At 43.4% G+C, this 25,944-nt stretch overlaps 2 protein-coding genes across 2 annotated transcripts; both read left to right on the top strand.

The window, feature by feature from the left end:
* The first annotated feature begins 7,778 nt into the window (after positions 1–7,778).
* LOC123066516 (nascent polypeptide-associated complex subunit alpha-like protein 1) lies at positions 7,779–10,769 on the top strand. Its single transcript, XM_044489577.1, has 4 exons — positions 7,779–8,011; positions 8,951–9,038; positions 9,946–10,070; positions 10,165–10,769. Exons 1-4 carry the CDS (start codon positions 7,961–7,963, stop codon positions 10,576–10,578), a joined length of 678 nt encoding a protein of 225 aa, XP_044345512.1. The 5' UTR covers positions 7,779–7,960; the 3' UTR covers positions 10,579–10,769.
* A 7,299-nt stretch (positions 10,770–18,068) lies between these two features.
* LOC123072345 (nascent polypeptide-associated complex subunit alpha-like protein 1) lies at positions 18,069–20,901 on the top strand. Its single transcript, XM_044495906.1, has 4 exons — positions 18,069–18,239; positions 19,170–19,257; positions 20,099–20,223; positions 20,307–20,901. Exons 1-4 carry the CDS (start codon positions 18,189–18,191, stop codon positions 20,640–20,642), a joined length of 600 nt encoding a protein of 199 aa, XP_044351841.1. The 5' UTR covers positions 18,069–18,188; the 3' UTR covers positions 20,643–20,901.
* Positions 20,902–25,944: the final 5,043 nt, after the last annotated feature.

The raw sequence follows: 25,944 nt of genomic DNA, 5'->3' as shown, positions 1-25,944 counted from the left end.
CCTCAGACGCATAGTTCGGGACCCCGTACCCAAGATCTGCCAGTTTTGACACCGACAGGCGCATCACGTCGGAGGATGGTCCAAGGAATGGGCGCACATCGATGTACGTTCGGGCGTCGATACAGCGGCCGGGCCTAGGGATGCAGTAGGCAACCACAGCAAGCGGCAAACCCATTCCTTCCCAGTTTTTGTGCTCGTCTTTTCAACTACAGCATGCGGTTATTTTTGGTTTGCTCTGTCAAACTCTACTTGTTCATTCCCCTCAAAAAAACTATACTTATTCATATACTTACAAAACTGGGACAACCCAGCTCGCTGAAACCATTTCTTAAATGACCCAACCATAAGAATGTACAACCGAAATGTTTAACTATTCTTTTTTAGTAAGGTCAAAGCCCAAGATGATGTGTGGTCAAAATGTAAGAATCTTGCCAAAAATATCAACACAAGGTAGATCGAGACGATACGTTGTTCACATGTCAAATATTCATGTTACTATATTTCGAAATGTGTGGAGAACATATATGAATGTCATATTATCGTGAAATGTGTTGTCGATAGATTAGATGAAGTGGCAGATATGGAATTTCCATACCATGAAGGCCTAGGTTAGTAAGAAAATGTTTAAGTAGTTCAGAAAATAAGTTCATGGAATTTATTAGAAATTGTTTATCAAATGTAAAATTTTATTCACATAACCGTACCAAAAATATTTCATTATTTTTTTGTGAAATTTAGAAAATGTCCACACATTTGAAAATGTTCCTCCCATTTATTAAAAAACAAGAAATGTAAAAAAATTCTGAGCATAATATTTGAATAAGTTCCTACCATTAAAAATCATTATATTTAAAAATAGTGAAAGTTTTAATAAATATGTTGATGAAGTTAGTATGATGGCCTCCTTCTGATAGAGGTTGGTTTGTTTGTGCATTTTGTTCCTTTTTGTGGACATACTTTCTCTCACAAGTTGACTGGGTATTCTTCTCCCTGGGAGGCTTTGCAGTTGTAGACTTCTGTGTTTTTGTTATTTTTCTTTCTTTAAGGACCTTAGGCCTATGATTTCCTCTTAGGTTTTTTATCTGCTTTTCTAGTGAAGCTAGTGCCTTCATGATAACCAACATCATTATTAGTAGTATGTGGATTACCATATAGATTCTCAAATAGCACAGCGGTGACATCTCTTGTCACCAGCTCAATGGATGAATTCATCTTAGATGACATATAAAAACTTGAGAAACATAGATTGTTGTCATGATTTTCTTACTGGACCATCTTTGTAAAGCAACCTTTCCTTTATCCTGGCAGTAAATTCTATAATCCCTTTTTCCCTTCACTCAGTTTATGCGTGGAGGCTTCTATGTTCTTTTTTCACAACTGCTGGATGTGGAAGATGCTTTTTTGTTGGACCATCTTTGTAATGCAACTTTTCCTCTTATCCTGGCCGTAAATTATACGATCGAACAATTTAGTTAATATTGATTATGTGGATTAATGAGACAATAAGAAAGGTGCCTCCAATTAGTAAATATATATAAGATATAAGATTGTAGTTTTAAGTGTGAACTCAGGCGGCCCATCCAAAATTATAAAAACAAGATGGGTGGTGCTGGGAAAAATTTATATTCACTTTGTTGTACAAATGTAATGGACCAGCATTTGCATCATCAGAACAAAAAAATCAACTTCTTGAAGAGGTACCAGTACATAAGACCAGCTCATAAGCATATCTTTTATGTCACATAGCATATCTTGATTACCAATGTTGACCATACAAATGTATCATTGCTAAAGAGAGATTTCCCGAGTAGTCAAAGTCCAAGTTTAGTATGTCGGTAATAGTAAGGATTTCTACTACTAATTGGATTTGTACTACTAATTGGATTGTACAGTAAGTGTCATATGGTACACGTAGCAAAAAGGGTGTTTTGTACTAATGCCTTAACTAACATAGAGCTTACCATTAGATTTTTTTTTAAAAAAATTTCATTATATTTGAAAAATGTCCAGAAGTTTACATTGTGTTCCTCATATTTTTTTAACAAAACATGAAATGTAAAAAATTAGTTTGCATAATATTTCAAGAAATTTCTACCATTAAAAAATGTTATTCGCATAATTGTACAAAAATTGTTTATGAAATATTTAAAATGTCCACATCTTTAGAAAACATCCTTCGCATTTTTTTAGAAAACATGAATTAAATGTAAAAGTTTGTCAGCGTAAATATTCGATGTCACATATATTCAACCCTATCTGCACTCTGGATGAAACCCTAGCCGCACTCCACTCCACTCCACTCCCCTCCACTACGCTCCGCCCACAAGCTTACTTCCTGCGATCTCTATCCATCTTTGACATGCCGGGTAGCGCATCTAAGTCTTACACCTCCCAATCCGTTGACTATTGGGAACTCGTCCCACGAGACCCCAAGGAGGAGATGGTCGTCTGCGTTGCGCTCCTCTGACATACCTTTGGAGGTGGTGGTATCCGCCGCTTCAGCGTCACTCGGACCAGGCTTGTGGGCATTCGGGTCTGCTGAGGTTGTCGAGGTGTCATTGCTGCAAGGACCAAACAACACTCAGTTAGCAACCGTATCAATTCAAAAATGAATGAAGAGTCAGCGAAAACACTCACTTCGAGGCCACGGGCACTGCCGCCTTGATCTTCGGTACCCCAACCTTCTGAGGCTTGAAGGAGATCTGCTTGGGAAGTTTGGGCTGCTTCTCCGCCGAACTCTCAGCTTCGGCGCGAGCACACTTGGAGCTCCGAGTCGCCCGACCTAAGGCAGTCGGATGTTGAGCTTCTCCGGCCTTGCCCTTCGGCTCGTGCAACACCTTGGAGTGGGGTTTGGGGGCTTCATAAGACGGATAAGATTCTGCCTCGTCCCCCTCCTCCTGAGAAACAAACACATGTGAATGTGAGGATCAGCTGTACAAAAGACAACATTCAGGCGAGACGACTGAACTAAAAGCAAATACCTCGATGGGCGGCAAGTCCTTGTGAATGGCTCACGAACCGAGTCCTCGGCCCGCGGGTTGTCTCGGGCGCAGGTGATGGCCTTGATCTTGGCGCCCACCTCCTTCTAGGTGAGATCTTCAGTATGCACTCGAGTGGAGTCAACCAGCCCCTCGTACAGCCACATAGGGTGGGCCCTGGCCTGAAGTGGCTGGATGCGCTGACTGAAGAAAGCCTCCAGCAAGTCCATACCGTTCACCCCAGCGTTCACAACTACAATCAACGTGCTAGACAAGATGTCGACGCGCACCTTCTCCTCCTTCGCCACGGTGTGGGTCGGCGGAGCCCGGACTCCTTCAGACGAGTACGGCGGGAGGCCTGACTGATTGTGTGGGTGCTGGGGATGTCCCTACAGTAGAACCAAGTCCCCTGCCACCCCTTGACGGAGTCGGGAAAGCTCATTTTGGGGAAAGACCTCCTCCCGCATACTTGGATACCCATACGTCTGCATAGCTGGGTGAGATGGGTTTTCTCCCCCCTCAACAAGTCTTTCTTCACGGCCATCGGTCGACACATGAACATTTATTGGAAGAGGCCCCAGTGGGGGTGCAACCCAAGAATTTCACACAAAGAGAGATGAAGGCTGAGAGATAAATAATGCCATTGGATAGGAAGGTGATGGGTTGAGCACCGAAAAAGTCAAGGAACGCCCGGAAGAAGGGGTGGGGCGGCATCGAGAAACCTCGCTCGACGTAGGTGACGAGTAGGATGCGCTCGTCCTCCTGAGGCGCCGGCTCGACCTCCCTCGCACTTGGACGATGCCATCCATCGCGCGGGATCAGCCCTTCATCCGCCAGCTCCTCCATCCACTGAGCGGGGACGCGCGATGCGATCCAGTCCCCCGCCGTGCCGCCAGCCGCCGCGCCAGAGCCGGAGGAAGTGGCCTTCCCCGCCTTCTTCAACTTCTCCACCTTGGCTATGGAGTCCCTCACCATCGCCGCACACTCGGATGGAGAGGAGAAACAGAGGATTCGGAAGGAAAGAAAGGGGATCTGAGACCCAGGGCTCTGTCCTCAAAACTTTTATATCGTCGGACAAAATCTCTGGCCGGATCTCTCATCGCCAATCCCTGGATCGACGGCCCGCATGGCAAGGCTTTGCATAGGACAGGCGCGACGCATGGCGGGGATTGTGCTCGCAAATCGAGGAGCCACGTCCCCACTTTCCCACCAATGCACGACGCTACCGCTTCAGCGCACAAATTCAAATCCCGAGATTTCCGGGACAAATCAATCTGATTAATTACCAGCGATTCCTTTCCTAAAGGACGCGCGTCAGTCTGAATGACCACCCTCCACGGGGACCCATGCACTCAACCACGTTAAACACCCGATTGAAGTCCTCTTCAGGATCTTTATGTGACGAGCTTGACGCCCCTCTGCGGGTTCAGTTGGCCCTCTCGGTAGGCTCCAAGGCGCATGACTCGTAAACCTGGATTTGTAGGAGGCCTGCGTTGGCGTTCCCCTGGGATAAGGAGTGGCGTCTCCTTGGAGAGTCAGACCACGCGTCGGCGACGCCACTCGGGTTTTATTGGCATGCCCTCACTCGGGCCCCTAGTCTATCTCCTCCGAGAGACAAAACGAATGCCACCAGGTTTTTTCTCGACGATCGACATCTCCCGGTCATCTGGGTAAACATAAAGTCCAGAATCCGTTGTGTTTTCGTCCAAGTAACAATGAATCAAGGTTCGGAAACATATTCCGAGTGCCCCTGCAGCACTTGGACTCAACAGAATGGTCGTTTTCTTTGTCCCACGAAATCCCAACCGATTTGGGGGCTAATGATGTGGTCACATATTACAGGTAGGGTCAAGGACCCATCATTTGGGACCCACATAGGGCCCATCACCATCATAGGTAGGTCCCTGGACCATGCTAGCATTCGGATGCATACATCAGGAGGACCACTTGAGCGGCTCTGCAGCACTCGGACAATCACACGTCACCCGGCGGACGAGCTACCACTCGGACGTACAGGACAAGAAGACGTCATGGGAGCTGCAATGGTCGAAGAATCCTAAGTCATCCACTAAATATAGTTATAGCTACTGTTACCTGTAACCGCAGTATAGAGGCTCATTACACTAGTAATTGTCTCATTCAATGACATTAATTGCCCCGGTGGTGAGGTAGACATGGGGCTGTAGCACACTCTATTTAGCCGCTCCCCTCTCCACAACCAGGCATGTTGAATCTTTGTAACCATATCCCTCAAATCAAAGCAAGCCTCAGGGCACGAGATGTAGGGCTTTTACCTCCAGCGAGTAAGGGGCCTGCACTCGTTAAACACCGAGTGTTACACCTATGTCGTAGCTAGTCTCTGCCCCCTTATTCGTACCCCTAGTACTCATCGTCAGGATCATAACCCCGACACCAAGGCCTCATGCTAGGCGGCATCCCCAGGCTGCCTCTCGAGGCCCTCATGCGAGCGGATACTCTGAGGTCGCCAAGTCCCGCCTCGCGGTGCACGTGGGTGATGCAAGACATGACGAGCGGCGCCAGGAGCCGTGCCAGCAGGCGCGTGCGGTGGAGATTTCCTCTTTCGTGCTAAGGGAGCAGGGCAGCTCATCGGTTCACAAAGCAATCTCTGAAGGTTTCCATTTCGGTGCTAGAAGACCAGGACCGCGGGTTTACCAGGACGGAGGTCATCGCCCAACCCACCGACGCGTCATGCCTAGAAGCTTTAGCAGGCGGAGACTGCTTTTGCTAGGATAAGTTGTACTGCTACCCCCCTTCGAATTCGGCCATTGTGGCAACCCTTCCCGTTATGGGGGAAGAGGACCGAGGCCAGTATAAGTATAGCCATTCCACCACCTTAGAGAGAGATCAGATCCGATCGAGATTGAGTCTGTCCACCCCCTCAAGCCCGGAGCCGCTCCTAAAGCCTCCCGAGGCCACTTGTACTCCGATATTCATCCTCCCTCATGAGATAAACCACACAAAGCAGGAGTAGGGTCTTACACCGCAAGGTGGCCCGAACCTGGGTAAACTGTCGTGTCTCTGATCCTTCTTCCCTCTCGCTCAAGCACGTTGGAGCATCGCCGTGAGGCAGTGAGCAGCGAGGCCAAGCGCAGCGAAGTTCTCTGAGCACACCCTAGAATTCGAACCTTCCTTGGGTCCCCGAAGCCCATGTTCCGACAAACTTATATTTATATTTAGAAATCCTTTTTACAATAAGTTGTTGTGTTCTAATTTGTAGTAGACCATTATTTATGTTTAACTTATTCATACAAGTTAGAAGGCAAAACAAATAACACCAACATCGTTTAAGTATATGAAGCGCAGCTTGTGTTCCCATGAACAGTGTTAATATAGAAAATATTGTATAATAAGTATTTTGGTAACTTTTGGCTTTCATATTTTTTTTGTATTTTTCAAATATTATGTTAATAAATAGTTAAGTATATACTAAATTTATTTGTTCATACAAATTTGAAGGCAAAAGAAAAATGGTTGTGCTTAAACACCTAAAATGTTAAAACAGCACCGGCAGCGTTTGGAAGGTAGCAAACGCCGCTAGTACACTCCTTAGCATTTGGATGTCTTGAACGCTGCTAGTGTATTATGCAATACCCTTTCACAAATAGCATACAATCTTTCATAAATCCAAACAAAATGCATAAAAGAAATTATGTCACAAAATAAACAAAAACACCATGCCATTCTCGGACACATACACACCCACACACTGCCTCTACGGAAAACATAAATTCCAGTAAATATCACCTGCCGTGTCATGAATGTTTGGATTTATGAATTATGTTCATGAAACAAAGGCAAAAAGGACAACAAAATAATTTGGTAGCATGGTATTTTGTAACACACAAAGAAAAATATATCAATGGTTTCAGGGGAAAAAACCTAAAACTATTGCATTTGCTAAATGCTACAAACGCTGCTAGAGAACATATTAGAAATGTTTGCGTATAACATAACATTGCTAAGCTAAATTATGCAAATTTCCTACAAATAGCATAGCAACCTTTTATAATTCCAAAAGTTTGATATATCACTAGGAATGGTATACATTACACGCATAAAAAATTATGTCACAAAGAAAACAACACCCACCCCCTGGACCCTTTCTGATTGATCCTCTTGACATGTCGAAATAATTGAGCAATATGTATCAAAACTTTTTCTTGACACTTGGAAATTTTACCACGCGTTGAACTGGTTAGATATTGACATAGCGGATTGCATCAGTCCAACCAATCATTTATTGTCACGGCTCTCTCTGGCCCGTCAACCTTGGCCTTGTTCATATTTGTTTGGCTTCTAGTACTCTCATGATAGCATAGTTAGAGGCTACAAGAGGCCGCTCAGAGTAGTGCTTCCTTTATAAGGGTCGGTCATGCTTTCACATAGAAAGGTTGGTGAGATCATTAGGTATTGGCCCATTTATTCTCTGAACATGTCTTGGAGTATGTGTAGTACCTGATCCTCAATTGCAGTTTCTCAAAAGAGGGTTGGCTGCATATGTAGTACTTCCTCCGTCCCAAAATAAGTGTCTCAACGTTAGTATAATTTTGTACTAAAGATAGTAGAAAGTTGAGACACTTATTTTGGGAAGGATGGATTATTATTTTGCTCGACCGCCCCTAGCTCAATTGGCCACTACACTAAACACTAAGTTGCCAAGCTAGGGAGGGACGGTGCTTTCCGAGCTTGAACGAAAACTAAGGCCATGCTCAACATCATAGCTCGCATTCTCTCTCTATCCAACTGAGCTGCACAACTTGGGCCCAAACATTCCCAAGATGGGCCCAAACAGTAAGGTCTCCGCCGACCGGTCCACAAAACCCCCACACTACACGAGCAAAGAGACTCACTTCCTCGCTTCCCCTCTCCTCTGTTCGCTCCCCCAAATCCCTCCTAGGGTTTTACAATCCCCTCCGGCCTCCGCCAAGGTTCGCCCGCGCGCCCGTCCTCGCCCCACCACCATGACGGTCGCCGAGCTTCTCCGCGCCCAGCTCGAGGAGCAGAGGATCGAGGTGATCCTCCATTCCGACCCCTCCCCCCTCTCCGATTTGGCGCCGTGTCAGACTGAAAAAATGATAATTTCGCCTCTCCATTTTGGTTCGGGCCCTACGTCGGCTTATTTTGTTGCGGCGGCGGTGCTAGGTCGGTAGATCTCGTCTCTTTATGTCGCCTAGGTTGGCAGTTCTGTGTCTGTCCTTGTTTCTGCGCTTATTATCCTACAGTTTTTCATGGGGGGAGGGCAGCGGCCCAGCCCAGGCCTTGTGATGCCTGCTTGTCCAGCTAGGAGTTCAATTTCAGAGTTTGCTCATACTACCCTTTGGTCTTTCTGGAGCTAACTTTGTTGTAATTTCTGTGACCCTGTGATTTGTGATTTGTGTGTTAGTTGTTCCTTACTGTATAAAGTTCGTGGTTCATTTCTGAGAGATACATAGTGTTGCACACTACAATGCTAATGCTTTGTCTTATGGATACAAATCTGAAAGGAATTTTAAGTGGGCATACATAAATCAGTCACCTTTGGTGATTGCTACAGTAGAAATGCTACTTTATTTATTAATTAGCTTTGGAAGTCAGTTGTGACCTAGTATCATGTGTGTATTTGTGTATGCTTATAAGATGTATTGCATATTTCCTGTACCAACAATATAATTTTTCTAGTATAGTTTCTGTTGTCAATGCAGACAACAGTTCCTTGTAATGTATATACTATTCCTTTTTTGTCTTTTGGACTGTCATTTATGTTAATCTTGTGCTGATACTACTTAGTATGTACTCACATCTTCCTGCTGAAAAGATAATACTGTGGGTAAACTGCTTACCATTGTTTCATTTCTGCATATGGCTAACTCTGCTCCCCCCCTCTGCATGTCCCCTGTTCTAAGGGACTGTTGCTTAGTGTATAATACTTATGACGTTCAAGAATATATGATATTGGTAATGCATACTCTCAGGGAGATGAGCCTATCCTTGAGGAGGAGGATGACGATGATGAAGACGATGACGAGGATGAGGATGAAAAAGATGACGATCGCGTTGAGGGTATGATGAAATTCTGCAGTTCCTTCTATTCAGTTCAAGTAGCCACTTAGTTACCGAGAAGCCTATTTCTATTTGTGATGCTGCCTTCTAAGTTCTAACATAAATTTAAACATCCGATGCTATCGCCCATACCAAAATTTTAGATTAAATGTTGCTTTTTCAACCCCTGAATCAATTGGATTATTTTCTTTCTATTGGACTAAATTTTGGCATTATCATAATTAAGAAATTGTTGTCTGATCTGTTCCCCAATATGATACAAACTCTGTATTTACCTATTTTGGTTCACTTTTACCTGTTTTTATTTGAACATTAGGCACTGACCAGTTTGTACTCTCTAATATTCTGTTCTTTTCGTATACCGCTATGCCTTTGTGGTTTATGTTCTTATATTTTTGGAACTATATCATATTCACATATTCCTCAATTATTCAGCACTGCTTGTTTACACACTTTATAGTTCTCTTGAGTGCTGCCTGCCATTTGTATATAATGTTCACCTCCGTACTGAGGTTGCACCTTGTATCAATGTCAATCTGCATTAACATATACTCCCTCCGTCCCATATTAATTGAGGCTGAAATGGATCTATCTAGCACTGAAATACGTCTAGATACATCCATTTCAGCGTCAATTAATATGGGATGGAGGGAGTACATGAATGTTCAGCTATAGCATTTAGTTTGATAGGAGCAAATCCTGAATATAAAATCTTGCTTTTGCAATTATAATCCTGTTAGGTGAACCATTTCAACGCATTTAGTATGAAGTGATGCTGGAATTTCCATTATACCAGTAGCTAATCCTTTGTACCTTACCCTAACTATGTCTAGTTGAGTTGTAGAATTCTGGTCTTGCGCTAAATTTTGAAAATCTGACAATATACATCTGTGCTCTCTGGGACTAGGTGGTGATGCTGGTGGAAGTTCTAGGCAGAGTAGGAGTGAGAAGAAGAGCAGAAAAGCCATGGAGAAGCTTGACATGAAGGCCATTATTGGTGTGAGCCGTGTAACTATCAAGAAGAGCAAGAACGTGAGCATCTTGACCATTTCAGGGCGCAGTTCCCTGTGGCATAATTATATGCTGGTGGCTGTTGCATTTTCTTAACTTCTCCACATAATTGCAGGTTGTGTATGTCCTCTCCAAGCCAGACGTCTTCAAGAGCTCGCAGTCAGACACCTACGTCATGTTCGGGGAGATCAAGGTCGAGGACCCGAGCACTGAGCTGCAGACACAAGCGGCGGAACAGTTCAAGGCACCAGGCCTGAGCAGTGTGGTCTCAAAGGGCGAGCCGTCCGTGGCAGCAGCCCAGGACGATGAGGAGGTCGACGACACTGATGTTGACAAGAAGGCTTCCCTCCTGAAAAATACTGGGAGGCTCGAACTCCTAAGGTTCCATACGATTTCTCGAGATGATGCGTTTCCGTATGCCTTCCATTCATATTTCATAGTGGATTGCATCGTCTATTGTCACATCTCTCTCTTTCTCCCTCTCTCCCTCCATCTCCCTATCTCCCTCCCTCCCTCTCTCTACCCTTGACCATGTTCATGTTTGTTTAGGTTCTAGTACTATACAGATAACAAAGGTAGAGGCTACAAGAGACTACAGAGAGCAATGCTTTCTTTATAAGTGGCGTTCATGCTTTGGCTGAGAAAGGTTGGTGTGCATATTATCATTCATCCATAAATTTTCTGAGCCAATCTTGCAGTGCATGTTGTACTAAGCCTTAATTGCCATTTCTCCAAAGAGATATGGTTACATGTGTGTGCTTTTGCTCTACTGCCCATGTAGCTCACCCTAGTCTTTACACTAAACACGGATTTGCCAAGCTAGTGAGAGACGTAAGTTTGGAGCCTGAACTGAAAACCAAAGCGTGCCCAACATTACAGCCTTGTACACTATAAGAAATATGCGCAAGTAGAAAACTCTCGAATCTTCAGTGACACCACCTCCCGCTCCTCGCTGTGGCATGCTTCCTTCAACGCAAATGACACGTCATCCATGTTTACATTGATAGAATAGCCTACCGGCAGAGTCGAATCCAATAGATCTCGGGTAGGGGGTCCCTAACTAGTAGCCTAGATGTGATGGCAACAAGGACAGAGGTTTACCTAGTTTCAGTTTCTCCGAAGAGATAAAACCCTACATCATGCTTCGGTTGTATTGATTGATTTGGATGGAGTATAAAGTACAATTTGGTATACCATGATATCATGGTATGTTTGTCACAAATAAACCCTACACCTTGGTTTAAATATGTACCAGGGGGTCTAGGGTTTCAATTAGACCGGCCATGTAGAAGGTAAAGCGTCTCGTAAACGACCTCGCTAAGTCTTAGGAGTATGCGCCAAGTTTTGGGGAATACTCCTTACACACGTCATGCGCCAAGTTTCCTGAAAATACGATTTGCCCTAGGGTGTATTATGTCTTAGTCCACATCTTGGCCCCAATGGCGAATAGACTGTGGGCAGCTGGCGCCCACATCCTCTATCCCTTTCTGCCCACCCAACACATTAACTTTCTCTATCCAACTGAGCTGCCACTCGTCAGCATCTACGCTCCTCTAAAGGGCACTTACAAACACCTCGACATTATGCTACATTGCTAGTTTCTCCTCTTCTACTCAAAAACCAGCGGTGTTGAGTTATTTCTACGTCCGTGTAGATTGAGTCATGTGATGTATTTCAATACGCTTCTCATTCATAACATATTGCACTGTAAAAATCCATCATGATTGTAATTACTCTCACTCTCTCTCAAGAGCCTTGATTACCTCCAACTTAGTTTGGGTGGTAGCAATGTCCGATAAGATAGTTAGGAGGCTACATAGTCAATGCATCGTTTATAAGGGTGGACCGTGCATGCTTACATCTGCAAGGTTGTTGAGTGCATTAGCTATCCATCCATTAACCACAAACAAAATCAACATATCATCTAGTACAATATAAAATCTTAATATTAAGGTGCTTTGGTTCGATGGTTCTGCATCGAAGGAAAACGGAGGTAAGGTAAATTTAAAAGATATAGTGAAGTTAGAGAAAAGGCTAATGATTGATGCCGGACCAGTAGACATTACTGGTAGGCGTGGCCGTGCAGGAGCGCAAAATTGTTGTCATTCAGAGGTACCATGCTAGCCGTGGCAAGCTACAACTTTGTGTGTGCGGCAAGAAGTCACCCAACCTGGTCATTTTCTCAAGTACCAAACTATTCGTCCATTCATTATTCGTTTACTTCAAAGACTTTTGTGTCCTTGTGAAAAACGAAGCAGTGGTCCGTAACTTAGTATTGTGTTATTATATTATGTGCTATTTGCTTAGTGTAGCAGGCTCAATTTATCTCAAAAAAAGCTCTTTTGAGTCATGCTCTGAGAGATCCTGAAATTTATAACATACTGATTAAACTGTTCTCTGTTGAAATTTTCAAATTTACTGGTTCTCTCCTTTGTTTAGTGTTTCTTGAGGATCGGAGGTTCAATGTGTACCCAAGAAAGGCGAAAAGATGATATACTTGTCTAGAGATCAACTGACGGGGTGAATATTTGTTGTATTTGGCATTATATTATTTGTGGGATTCTTCTACAACACTGTTGAGTCCAAAATGCTTCCGCCTTACAAGAACCAGCTTCCACCTGCCATCCGAAATGACAGGTAAGAAATTTCCCCCCAAAAAAATGATGATCACCAAATTGCTATTTTCTTTTTCTCTATAGCTGATGTTTGATTATGGAATTTTCAATTAGTTGTCACAAACCATTCAATATAATTTATAAATATAGCTGGAAGTTAACACCATTTACTTTGAGCATTGACTCACCAGGCCAAGCTTTTAAATCTAGGCCAATATATCACTTTTGGGGCTCTACCGCTATAAACATAACATATTATTTTGTAAATATCATTTTCTAACATATCATCCGGTATAGACCGAAATATCGACCGATATGGCCGATATCTAGCCCAATATGTCCACCGATATAGAACGATAGATAGATGACAACAATTATTTATTAGACTGCAGTCAAATAAGATTATGCATTTACACTTCATTATATATTATCAAAGTCATGCACAATTTTCATCGTCTTTTAATCATAGAGTAAGGATTTTGTGAATATTTCCTTAATAGTTTGCTAATCAACAAGTTAATGAACTAGGAATCTAAAAGTGTCATCCTAAAGCATTGACATCATACATTTTGTTTTACTAAATAAATGTTTTGAACAAGAATAATGAAAAAAACTGACTATAACATCTTGTTTGGGATAGTTAACAGGTAATTTCAATCATTATTAACTATATATCTCGGCCTATTTAGTTCGTCATTTCATGATATGAACTATTTAATAACCCCTTTATTCATTTTCTTTGTCGGCGGGCAGGGCTTGGGCAAGGTTCATCAGCATCACGGAAGGCGAATGGAAAGAAAAGCTTAAATGGGAAAGACCCAAGGTAAGTAATTAAGTAGTACTAGCTAGCTAGCTAGCTGCCATCTCTTTAATTATCATGCTTGATTAATTATTATCTGATCAAATTCCATTCTCGTAAAGGCCCTGAAGCAGGGCAGGGGACTGATCTATGTGCATTCTGCGTTTGCGAGAACATTCGCATGATGGCGTCCGAAAGGAGCAGATCTCAAAGACAGGAACGGGTACGCTTGTCAAAACACTATTCACAATTTTTACACCATTATCGATATCTAGTCACACAACTAATACACATGCATATTGATCTTCTTCTTAACAGTTCAGAGAGGTGCGGGAGAAGCTCCTAGAAACGGAGCGCGTAGAAGCACTTCAAGAGGAAATAGCGGGATTTTTGCTCGACCAGGTCATAAATCCGAAAGGAGAATACTATTACCCGCTACCGCCCTCATGAAAACCACTTTCAATTGTCATCGTGCTCCGAAGGCACCAATTAGGCTAATGCCACTGGCTCCGAAGACAACATGCATATGTAGGAGAAATTATATATAGCTATACATGTGTGTATGTGTGAATTAATTAATATGATGGTTTGTGAGACATTAATTGATGATATATATATATGCATGATTGGTTCTAGTGGTATATATATATATATATATATATGTGTGTGCTAAAGTGAGCCTGAGCGCAATGCGCTTATTCTACGCTCTGGCCTAACAGCGCGCAACCACTGGCCTCCAATTTTTCTTCCACCTACTAGTAATCAGCCATGTTGGATATAGTAACTGAATTAATTCGGTTACTGGCTGCAGCAATGGTTCACCACTCCGCCACAACTTTTTTATTATATGCGTCCTCCTGATTACATATAGTAATCATCCATGGAAAATGTAGTAAAATATTAATTTGGTTACGGTATGCTTGTGATGGTTCATCACCTCACCACAGTTTTGCTTTATTACTTGTCTGCTCCAATCACACATGGTAATCAACCATGTAAAATATAGTAACATAATTTATTGGGTTACTGGTTGCATAAAAGCTATCATTTTAAGGAGTGGTGTGTGTCATCTCGTAATAGATCTAGTCCGTTACCATATGTGCCAGTTTTTTTACCATGCATAATGGCACAAGACGTTCGGTGTAGTGCGGTTGCATGCAATCTCGTAAAGCTATTTGTTCCATTACCATATTTCTAACCTTTTGACTGTCATTGGCAAATAGAACCCCGCGGGCCGGAGGTTGGCAGTGGGAGTGGTAACTGAATTAAATCCATTACTATTTTCTGCAAGCGATATTACCATCAATTGCCGAAACGTGTGGAGGTGGGGTAGTGTGACCCGAGCACATGATTACCAGCTTTGCATTATAGCTCGTAACTAGATTACCATAATGATCAATTTCATTACCGTGTGCATTGATTGGGTCGATCGAATCTAGGACAATAGTAAAGGCTATAACATTTTTACTAGAAAGTAAGAAGGGCATTACGATCAAACCTGTAGCACTAGTAGTATATAGTAAATGGCATAGCACCTTACTACAAATGGGAGTAAGCATTACCGTCAAAAAGGCACATAGTAAATGGCATAGCACTTTTACTACCAATTGTAGTAAGCATTACCATCAAATTAGGAAAGTGGTGGATGGTGTGCGTGGGTTGGCTGGCTTTGGCGGGCGCGTGATTAAGCCGGAGCGTAGAATAAACCATTATGCGCGCACGCGCAGTTTAGCGCCACCGTGTATATATATATATATATATATATATATATATATATATATATATATATATATATATATATATATATATATATATATATATATATATATATAACATGTACAATGTGTAGTATCGTAAAATACCAGCAAACGAAAAAGAATTAAAATGGAAACACAAAATTAAATGAAAAAGAAATCATAAAACTAAAAACCCCCCAAACCTTATAGTACCGGTTGGTCTTACCAACCGGTACTAAAGGGCTCCAGGCCCCTGGAGCTGGCTCGTGCCACGTGGTTTCCCTTTAGCACCGGTTCGTGCTGAACCGGTACTAAAGGGGGGGGGGCCTTTAGTGCCCACACTTTAGTGCCGGTTATGGAACCGGCACTAAAGGGCCTTACGAACCGGTGCTATTGCCCGGTTCTGCACTAGTGGCATCTAATTCGACTCCATGTTCATGTCAAGCTGACACTTTTCCCCCTAATTCTTCATGTTTTTTCATGATTACAAACTCAATTATAACTTGGTTTGATCTGTTCTATCAGGCGAAACATGTTGTCCTCATTTGTGTGTAAAAACAATCAGTTTAAAGCTATACATAATATGGACAATATGGGGACAGAAAGCTTGAAGATGGCAAAAAGGGACCTTCAAGAGTTGTTTCAGTTGATGACATTACTATCAACGAGCATTCATTTTATTCACAATAAAGTTAGAGGATGAGTCCTGCCCTGTTTGTAAGTAGCTGTTTTATCAACTTGATGTTCTTGACTAAGATCGTGGTAAGCTTTAATTTAAAACCAAATTGTTATTACGTTTTATTTCCTTTTCTATTCAGAAACTGGCTTACCTTGGTTTTATGACACTATATTGGGTGTCTTCTTTTCCTTTGAAGTGTTGAGATGTCAAGTTTGTGGAGATCTTCATTGTTCCTTCTTTTCTGAAGCTCACACCGATGCAACATGATAGTTCTCTACCCTAACAATGTAATACTGCGCATCAAGATTATGCATTATGAAATTTGTATTTTCTTACCTGTTTAGTTAGACACGCCCTTTTAAATTGAATTGTTTGTCCTGAGTTATCCATATATCGATGGTTTTGTCAGATATTATTTTTTGGTTTGTTAGGTACTTGTACATTTCTTACAGTGCCTTATTGGACCTGGAAGTAAGAACCAACAAGCCAAAAATAATACACTGATCTATATTCTTATCCTCTTCCAAGTCAAAAGTAATCAGTTTTAATGGACAATACCATTCACTCCCTGTTTCATAGTATGATATACTCCCTCCGTCCCAAAATAAGTGACTTAACTTTGCACTAATCTTAGTACAACTGCAAAGTCGAGTCACTTATTTTGGGATGGAGGGAGTATGTTATATGGATTGGAATAACTTGTCACATGAAAGGATAGACGATGCTATAACAACATCGTGTACATTTTGTATTGTATTATATGTCAATAATATAGACAAATGGAACTGGATTTTATGTGAATAATATAGACAGTTTTCCATCAATTGAATGCTGTGTTGACATGTTTAGAATTAGGACTGTAGGCACATTATCATTTTCTAAGCACCAAAGCATGGAGTGCTTGATGATTCCGTGAAAAGGAGGGGTGGGATTTGGTTCAGTTTACTTGTCCTAGAAAATATTTACCTTTGAGTTAAGGCACAATTTCCTACTGCTAGCCAATTTTAACTCAGAGCATGTCGTTCCGTAAATTACGCATTGTGAATTTGATTAATGAATATTGTTTGTCTGGCTGTCAGCAAAAACATTTCTTCATCATTATTCAGGCATACTAATTTTCAAATATTTCAGACAAATCTTTGGCTGGATGGATATCCGGCTGCAAAGCAGTGAAATTTCTTACATTACCAAGCAAGAAACTGCTTAGTAGTTCCCTGTAGTTTATAAGATACAACATATGTATATATGAAAAAAATAGTCAAACTTAACCTCCTATGTTGCTAACCAATATATGCCAGTTTATGAAAATTTAACTTTCAATGTTGCTTGTTTGTATATAATACATAAACACCTATCATTTATTGCCATAACAAACGGGCGCGGCAATGCGCGCCACCGATGATTAGTTAACTCTGAAACCCGAACGGGTGGGGCATCTGAAATAGCGGTGTAAGGCTGCAGCCTCTCCGTCATAGGTAGCCAGTTGTCCCACCATACAAAGGTGTTATTCCCGTTACCAATCCTGTTAATCAGCCCTGTTTTGAGTTCATCTCCCCCTTCAAGCACAGCCCTCCAAACCTGAGAAGGCCTCGTGCCAAGTTCTGCTGCTAAGATATCACCTTCTGGCTAGTAGACGGCCCTCATAATTCGTGCACTCAATAAATTAGGTTCCTCCAACAATCGTCACGCCTGCTTAGCGAGCAGAGAAAGATTGAACACTCCATATATCTAAAGCCCAAACCGCCCATATGCTTCGACATAGTTAATGTATCCCAAGAAACCCATTGTGGCTTCCGTTTTCCTTCCTTGCTTCCCCACCAGAACCTCCTTATAAGTAAATTCAGATGCTTACATGAATCCCTTGGCAGTTTAAAACAAGCCATGGAGTAAGTAGGTACAGCCTCTGCGACTAACTTAATCAAGATCTCTTTGCGCCCAAACTCTATCCTTTAAATATTTGAAAGCACCATTCTCGGACTTCCCCACATCAGTTGGCATTCCCAAGTATTTCTCTGATATACATGTCGTGTGTAACTGCTAACTGGACTACATTCCCACGATACAAAGGCCCAAACATTTTCATGTCCGAGTCTGAAATTACAAACAAAATAGTGGAAATAAGCTCGTTAGGAGCCCATCCAAAATAAACTGAACCGTGGATACACCCTACCCGGCCCAAACGGCAGAGCCCACCGACCCAAGTCCACACGACGACACGAGTCAAGCGCCTCTCTTCCCCACTTCTCCTCCCGTCGCCGTCTCTTGGCTCCTCTCCGGCTCCCAAATCCCTCGCCCCATCACCAATTCACCATGACGGTCGTCGAGCTGCTCCGCGACGATCTCGAGGAGCACGAGATCGAGGTGATCCTCCATTCCGACCCCTCCCCCCCCCCCTCTCCGATTTGGTGCCGTACGTGCCGACTGAAACAAAATTCTTCGCCTCTCTTGCTCGTTCGGGTCTCTAGATCGGCGTGCTTCGTTGCTAATGCTTATATGCTAGATCTTGTCCGTCGATGTCGCCTAGGTCCAGAACCTTCTGCGCTTATCCTGCATTTTTGCACCTGGAAGGGCAGCGGCCCGGTCCAGGCCTAGCCTCTATGTGATGTGTGTACGGGAATCATGCCTGCTTGTCCAACTAGGAGTTTAATTTCAGAGGTTGCTAATGCTATCCTCTCGTCTTTGTGTACCTAAATTTGTTGTAATAGGCCTTGTGGTTTGGTGACTTGTTTGTCAGCTCTTCCTTGTTATATACAGATTCTGATAAATTTCTAGCGTTGCAAACTGAAATCCTACTGCTTTGTCTTGTGCATACAAAATCTGAAGGGAATTTTAAGGGAGCATAGAGAAATCATTCACCTTTGGCGATTTCTGTAGTAAAAGTGTGGCCTTGTTTGTTTGAAATTACCTTTGGAAGTCTGTTAGTAACCTCACTATCTTGTGCTTATGCTTATATGCTGTGTGGCGTGTTTCCTGTGGCAACAATAGAAATGTGTGACCATAACTGGCTGTTGTCAACACAGACGGCAGTTCCTTGTTATGTACATACTCTTCTTTTTTTTCACTTTTGGAGTGTCATTTCCTTTGATCTTCTGCTGATGCTACTTAGTATGTACTCGCATCTTCTTGCTGGGATGATAAAACTGTTTGTGGACTATTTACCCTTTCTCCATTTCTGCTTATGGATAACTCTGTTTTTGATTACTCTGCACGTCCCCTGTTCCGAGGGAGTGCTGTTTAGTGTTTACTGCTTATAACAGTAAAGTAATATGAGCTTTTAATGCATACTATAAGGAAGATGAGCCTATCCTTGAGGAGGATAACGACGACGATGAAGACGATACCGAGGATGAGGATGAAAAAGATGACGATGATGTCGTGGGTATGTTCTAATTCTGTGGTTACTTTTGTTCAGTTCAAAACTTCAAGTAGCCACTTAGCTACAGATAAGCCTATTTCTTATTGTAATGCTGCCTAGTTCTAACATAAATTTAAACTTCGGAAGTTATTGACCGTAAGAAAATTTTAAATTAAACTTTACTTATCCGTATTGACCTCCTTTGGTTCACTTTGACCTGTTTTCTATGTGCCGATTAGACATTAGCCAGTTTGTACCCTCTAATATTCTGTTCTTTCCATACCATTGCTATGCCTTTGTGGTTTTTATTCTTATTTTTTTTGGCTCTATCATATTCACTTATTCCTGTATTATTCAGCACTCTGAGTACTGCCTGCCATTTGTATATAATGTTCACCTATGTACTGAGGTAGCACGTTGTATCAATATTAATCTGCATTAACATATGCATGAATGTTCGTATGTAGCATTTAGTTTGATAGGAGCAAATCCTCTAATGCAAACTCTTGCTTTTGCTATTATAGTCCTGCTAGGTGAACCATTTCAATGCATTTAGTATGACGTGATGCTGGAATTAACATTATACGAGTAGCTAATCCTTTGTACCTTACCTAAGAGGCAAAACAAAAGGGATATCTTGTTCATTTTTAGAAAATATGATAATTGATACCAACAAGACTTGACTGCAGTCACAGTTTCTGTTCGGTCTTGCTTGAGAAAAGGGATGTGTTGTTTGAATGTTACACTTGCCATTTCCAGTGGTTACAAATAAAAATTCATGGAGTGAACTATGTCTAGTTGTAGAATTCTGGTCTTATGCAAAATTTAGAAAATCTGACAATATATCTGTGCTTTCTGGGACTAGGAGGTGATGCTGGTGGAAGATCTAGGCAGAGTAGGAGTGAGAAGAAGAGCAGGAAAGCCATGGAGAAGCTTGGCATGAAGGCCATTACTGGTGTGAGCCGTGTAACTTTCAAGAAGAGCAAGACCGCGAGCATCTAGACCACTTCAGGCCATTGTTCCCTATATGCTGGTGGTTGTTGCATTGTCTTAACTTCTCCACATAATTGCAGGTTATGTATGTCCTCTCCAAGCCAGATGTGTTCAAAAGCTCGCAGTCAGACACCTATGTCATGTTCGGGGAGCTCAAGGTCGAGGACCCGAGCACTCAGCTGCCGACACAAGCGGCGGAACAGTTCAAGGCGCCAGGCCCGAGCAGTGTGATCTCGAAGGACGAGCCATCCGTGGCAACAGCCCAGGACGATGAGGAGGTTGACGACACTGACGTTGACCAGAAGGACGTCGAGCTCGTGATGATGCAGACCTCGGTGTCGAGATCCAGGGCTGTGAAGGTGCTCAAGGCTGTGGATGGCGACATTGTCAGCGCCATCATGGAGTTGACTAACTAGGCGCTAGAAGGTGGATTTTTTTCCTGATAACAGGGTGTGGGATCGCAAAGCAGTTTTTGGTCATGTCATCTTGAAACTTGAATGTTGCAGTTGCGGGATTGGTGGTTGTGCGTCTCCTTTCACCAAACTAGTACTCTCATGTAGGTTTCCTAGGCGGTTTAACATCTGATGTTCAGTAAACTGCATGCTCTTTTGGGAAAATCTGAATCTTCTGTGCGCCAAATTTTGTTTTGAAATGCAGTATTCGTGTTTGAGGCAATATCTATGTCATTTGAGTTAGCTTTGAGATGAATAGCTTTGAAGAATCTTGGGGTATGCTTGGATTTTGACAAAAGTATACCACACCAAGTTGTTGCTTTGACCATATAATCTGTTTCTGTTTGGAGGATGGTTCTGAACTTCTTGCATATATGAATACTATTTCTGTCAAACTCTGGTTTCTTTTCCTGGCGAATGTTCCAACTTACGTGCAACCAAAACCTCAACCATAAATTCCACTAGCTATGTTCTCATCTGAGGCATAAACCAAACACACCCTTGGCCTCTTGGTGCCCACAAGGCCATCCCAAGGCTCGTGCAAATTCCTGCAGATGCATCGTTTTTTCCGAGTCAGCTTTGATCTTTTGATGCATATATATGTAATGCTAAGCTGTAAATTGTGCTCCTGTAAAAAAGTAAGGTTGTCAATTGTAGTACTGTGAAAAAGATAAATGTATACTGATGAACTTAATGTGATGTGTACTTCGGGTATTTTCTGCTTCCTGCACACAAAACTGCATGAGTGCCTTTCTGTGTCTTGGCCCGTTTATCTCCCGTTGGTTTTGTCTCTCCTCCAGCCCTCTGAATCTCAACTGCCTCCACCTCACGAGCCGACCCACCGCGCGTCCTCTCTCCTACCACCACCGGTCCACCGTTGTTCTGGAGGGGCATAGCGATTCCAAGAACCAATGATGTGACAAGCCACACTATCCTGATTCTGAATGCGCACAACGCTAGGATCTTATGAGTCAATTGAGGGGGCTGAGGAGGAGGAGAGGCATGTCGCCACAAAGTTGTGTGTCACCTCCGACAGATCTGCACTGCCGTCTTCTTATGTTGGCTCCTCCACGAGTTAGTCAGCGCTGCAATTGCTTCGTTTGCTTCGTTTCCTAAAAAATACTTGTCATTCTCGTAAGTCGACACCCCATACGATTTCTAGAGTTGATGTGTTTCCATATGCCTCACATTCATATTTCATAGCGGATTGCGTCACCCAACCCATCCTTCATTGTCACGTCTCTAGAGAGGACCATGTTTATGGTCATGTTTATTTAGCTGCTAGCACTATCCTCATAACATAGTTAGAGGCTACAAGAGACTGCAGAGAGCAATGCTTCCTTTATAAGTGTCGGTCAGGCTTTCGCTGAGAAAAGTTGGTGAGCACATTAGCTACTCATTCATTCATTTTCTGACCTGAGCCTTAATTGCCGTTTCTCCAAGAAGATGTTAGATATGTGTGCCTATGCTCCACCACGCCTAGCTCACCCTAGTCTCTACACTAAACAAGGATTTGCCAAGCTAGTCAGAGATGGTGCGTTCCAAGCCTGAACTGAAAACCAAAGTAGTGCTCAACATTACAGCCGTGTACCCCATATGAAATTTGTGCAACTAGCAAACTGCTCGAATCTTCGATGTAACCACCTCCCTTCCCCTCGCGGACGCATGTGTCCTTCAAGGTTGTAAATGACATGTCATCCCTATTTCCATTGATAGAATAGCCTATTGCTATCTTTCTTCTTTAGAGCCTGTATTTTCCTTTCTGATCTGTGCTAGGTTGTAAATCATGTTCATGAATCAACTCCAAACTGATATATACATACCATATAGCACAATAAAAAAAAAATCTTATTATCATGATGCTTATATTCGATGGTTTCTATACCTAAGGAAAATCTCGGAGTTTGTATAGCATGAAGCCTCAGTGGTGGGTTTGGCAGTGGTTCCATGCTAGCTAGATCGAACTTTTAGTTAGCGTCTGCTGTAGGATGGAAGGCCTGGATAGGAGCCTTCAGTCATGTCATCATGAACGGGAGTTTTCATTTGTGCATCATTTCAAACTATTGAAATGTAGGTTTTCAGTCCTTTAGTGTCGGACCATGTGCTCTAGTGGAAGTTGGCTCTTTCATAGCCTTCCTCTTCTCCATGATTTTGAAAATGTCATTCTAGCTTTTGCATTTTATTCCCAGCTAGAACTATTGTACTATCCCGAGGCAATTTTTTTGAACATTCCTCGCATTGAAACCAGGAATTTACAAAATAGTTGATAATAATGTATTATATTTTTAATTATTGAAATTTACTGGTTCTCTGACAAGTCATTGTGGAGTCAACAAGCCTCCTGATGCGAGAAAATATAATTTCCCCTTAGGCTGTATTACGTCTTACTCCACATCTTGCCGCCAATGGCAAACATACTACATATGACCAGCCGGTGCCCACATCATCTATGCATTTCTGCCCACCCGCCACACTCCCTTTCTCTATCCAACTGAGCTGCAACTCGACAACATCTACGCTAGCTCCTCTAAGGGGTACTTCCGCCATACACCTTGAACTTGATGTATTTCCATATGCCACCCTTTGTGGCCAACATCTACGCTAGCTCCTCTAAGGGCTCTCAGTTCTGGCAGTCCCTTGTCCAGCTCCTCCCTGTGCTCCGCATTGGTACCTCTATCTCGGTAGGATCTGGCCGTTCGACGTTATTCTGGTATGACCGTTGGGCCGGTGACGCCCCCTTTGCGGCTCGCTTCCCCATTCTCTTTGCTATCTCTGTCGACCCCATGATCTCTGTTGATAGGGCCCTATTTGACTTAGGGCGCCTCGCTTTCCGTCGGCCATTTGGGCCTGCGGAATCCGCCGCCTGGCGTGAGCTTCTTGAGTGCGTCGCTCTTCATGAGCCGCTGGTTGACGGCGTCCAAGACCGTGTTCGATGGCATTTGGAGCCGTCTGGCCAGTTCTCTACCAAATCGCTCTATGCGGCCATTGCCCCCTCCGCCGCCCCTCCCCCCCTCTCAATGGTTTGGTCCGTCCGCCTCCCTCTGAAGATCCGTATCTTTATGTGGCAGTGGATCCGGGGACGGATCCCCTCCGGTGTGGAGGTCCGCAAGCGTAATGGCCCGGGTTCTGGTCTCTGCCCCCTCTGTGCCGTCCCCGAGGATTCTAACCACATCTTCTTCGCTTGCACCTCTGCCCAGTTCCTCTGGAGCTGTTTTCGCGAGCTTGTCGGCGGAAATTGGACTCACACCAACTTCCCCGACCTTTTTGCTGAACTCCAAGCGTCCCCCCCGTCCTCCCGCCACATTAGGTGGCTGGAGGTTGGGACCCTAGCCTGGACTCTTTGGACTGTTCGTAATAAGCTTGTGATTGAGCGCACTCCGCTTCGTCGTGCTACTGACGCTCTCTACAATTTTTCGGGTTTCCTGCAGCTTTGGCGGCCGCTTAGCCGTCTCCTGGAGCGCGACGCCATCTCCGCCTTCATCGCCGACCTCCGCACGATGGCCGTCCGCCTGTCGCCGCCGCCGCCGCCCCCTCCGCCGGAGCCTGACTAGCCCCCCTGCGTGGGTCTCTCGCCCGGCCTGGCCCGGTTTCCTTTTCTGTTTCTTTGGGCTTGTTGAGCTGTGCCCTCAGCAGTACCTTTTGACTTTGTTGTGCTACTTGGGTGTGTGTGTCTGAACCTGTTGGGGTTGTATGTTTTGTGGCGGTGTGCTTTATCTATAAAGCGGGGTGAAAGCCTTTTTTCGGTACATCTACGCTATCCAACTGTGATGTATTTCCATATGCCACCCTTTGTGGCCACGTCGAACTTCGCCTAATTCGTTCCTCTACAGCTAGACAATGGTGAGATCGTCTACAAGACCTTTGCGCCTCTGCAGCCATCGCCGCGTATCAAATCCTCAAGATGGTTCCCAGCCTAGTTGCAAATCCCAGTGCAACAGTGTGTTCGTTTGTGTAATGGAGAGAAGAGGGAGCGATGCAAAGAGATCTAATTAATGTGGACTGAGTGATTTTTTCCTGAAGCAGGAGCCCTTAGGGCTCTCCATTATTTAAGGAGAGAGTTTCCTAGTTCAAGAATGGTAAACACCGGGAGAAAACTATCACAACGCGCTGATCAGGCACAGACACGCACAAGATACACAACACACACCACTGGGAAGAAAACCTTGTCGAGGTTGCACATTTGCATCATCGCCCATCACTTCTTCCCGAACAAGCGACTCCAACTTTGCCAATAACGACTGCTGACCAAACTCAAAGCACAGAGGCTATGAGAAGCCACACAAAGATCCATGCCAAGAAATCATCCCATGTTGGCGACTTCACAACTATGATTCTGATGATGAGGTACGGAAAAGAAATATGTAAGGATGGTGCGGCGGAAGATCCCAGCCAAACCCCGCCATTTAGCTTTGACTTCAAAACAAAAATCAATACGAGATGATTACTTGGACACACCGAAGAGCCGACTATCGCAACCTTTGTTACCACCCTGACCTCGCTCACCCAGCCATCGTTACCACATAAGCCCTGACACTACCACCACCACCTTCCACTGGTTGTAGCCATGACCGCCACAACCACATCTAACATTGATACATCTTAAACGCATTTAATTTTCAAAACACTTCTCCGTAAGTTTTATCATCTAGAGACTTGCACAACTGAATGAGAAGTAATTGGACTGGTGCTATTTTCAACAGAATAGCCATGGAATTATCTGTTTTATGTAGAAAATAAACTTCATTGGCAAATTGCAAAAAAAAAAAAAACAGGAAGTGAGTTTTTAGAGCAAATAAAGCCTTGATGCCACAGGTTGGTAGAGCGACGCCACGCAGTTCCCACACGCTCTGGCCTTCAAGTGGGTGGAGGCGCCCTGTGGTGCCCACTTGCAACCCTCGCCTTCATCTTTCACCTATACTAGAAGGGTTAGGCACGCTTTGATGCGCCGTTGGTGTTGTTAGATTTCTTTAAAAAAATACTAACTCTTTTCAAAATATAAGGTTTATTACTCTTTTGAAAAGTCAAACCTTTTAAGTTTGATTAAATTTGTAGAGAAATATAGCAAAATCCATTATATCAAATCAGTATGATTAGATTCATCATGAAATGAATGTCCATACTTTTCGTTTAATATTGTGGATGCCGATATCTTTTGCACTGAACTTGGTCAAAGTTAAAGAAATTTGACTTTGCAAATAATAGTACCCGTATATTGTGGAAGTGATGGAATATTTAATTTGGCGGATGGGGGAGATGGTGCAGTGTG

This window comes from Triticum aestivum, chromosome 3B (assembly GCF_018294505.1).
Source record: "Triticum aestivum cultivar Chinese Spring chromosome 3B, IWGSC CS RefSeq v2.1, whole genome shotgun sequence".
Classification (NCBI taxonomy): Eukaryota; Viridiplantae; Streptophyta; class Magnoliopsida; order Poales; family Poaceae; genus Triticum; species Triticum aestivum.
This window is presented reverse-complemented; position numbering and strand designations above follow the sequence as displayed.

Coding starts and splice junctions, on each gene's coding strand:
- LOC123066516 (XM_044489577.1), top strand. CDS start 7,961: ATGACGGTCGCCGAGCTTCTCCGCGCCCAGCTCGAGGAGCAGAGGATC. Junction 8,012..8,950: donor TCGAGGAGCAGAGGATCGAG/GTGATCCTCCAT, acceptor GCATACTCTCAG/GGAGATGAGCCTATCCTTGA. Junction 9,039..9,945: donor AGATGACGATCGCGTTGAGG/GTATGATGAAAT, acceptor CTCTGGGACTAG/GTGGTGATGCTGGTGGAAGT.
- LOC123072345 (XM_044495906.1), top strand. CDS start 18,189: ATGACGGTCGTCGAGCTGCTCCGCGACGATCTCGAGGAGCACGAGATC. Junction 19,258..20,098: donor AGATGACGATGATGTCGTGG/GTATGTTCTAAT, acceptor TTCTGGGACTAG/GAGGTGATGCTGGTGGAAGA. Junction 20,224..20,306: donor CTTTCAAGAAGAGCAAGACC/GCGAGCATCTAG, acceptor ACATAATTGCAG/GTTATGTATGTCCTCTCCAA.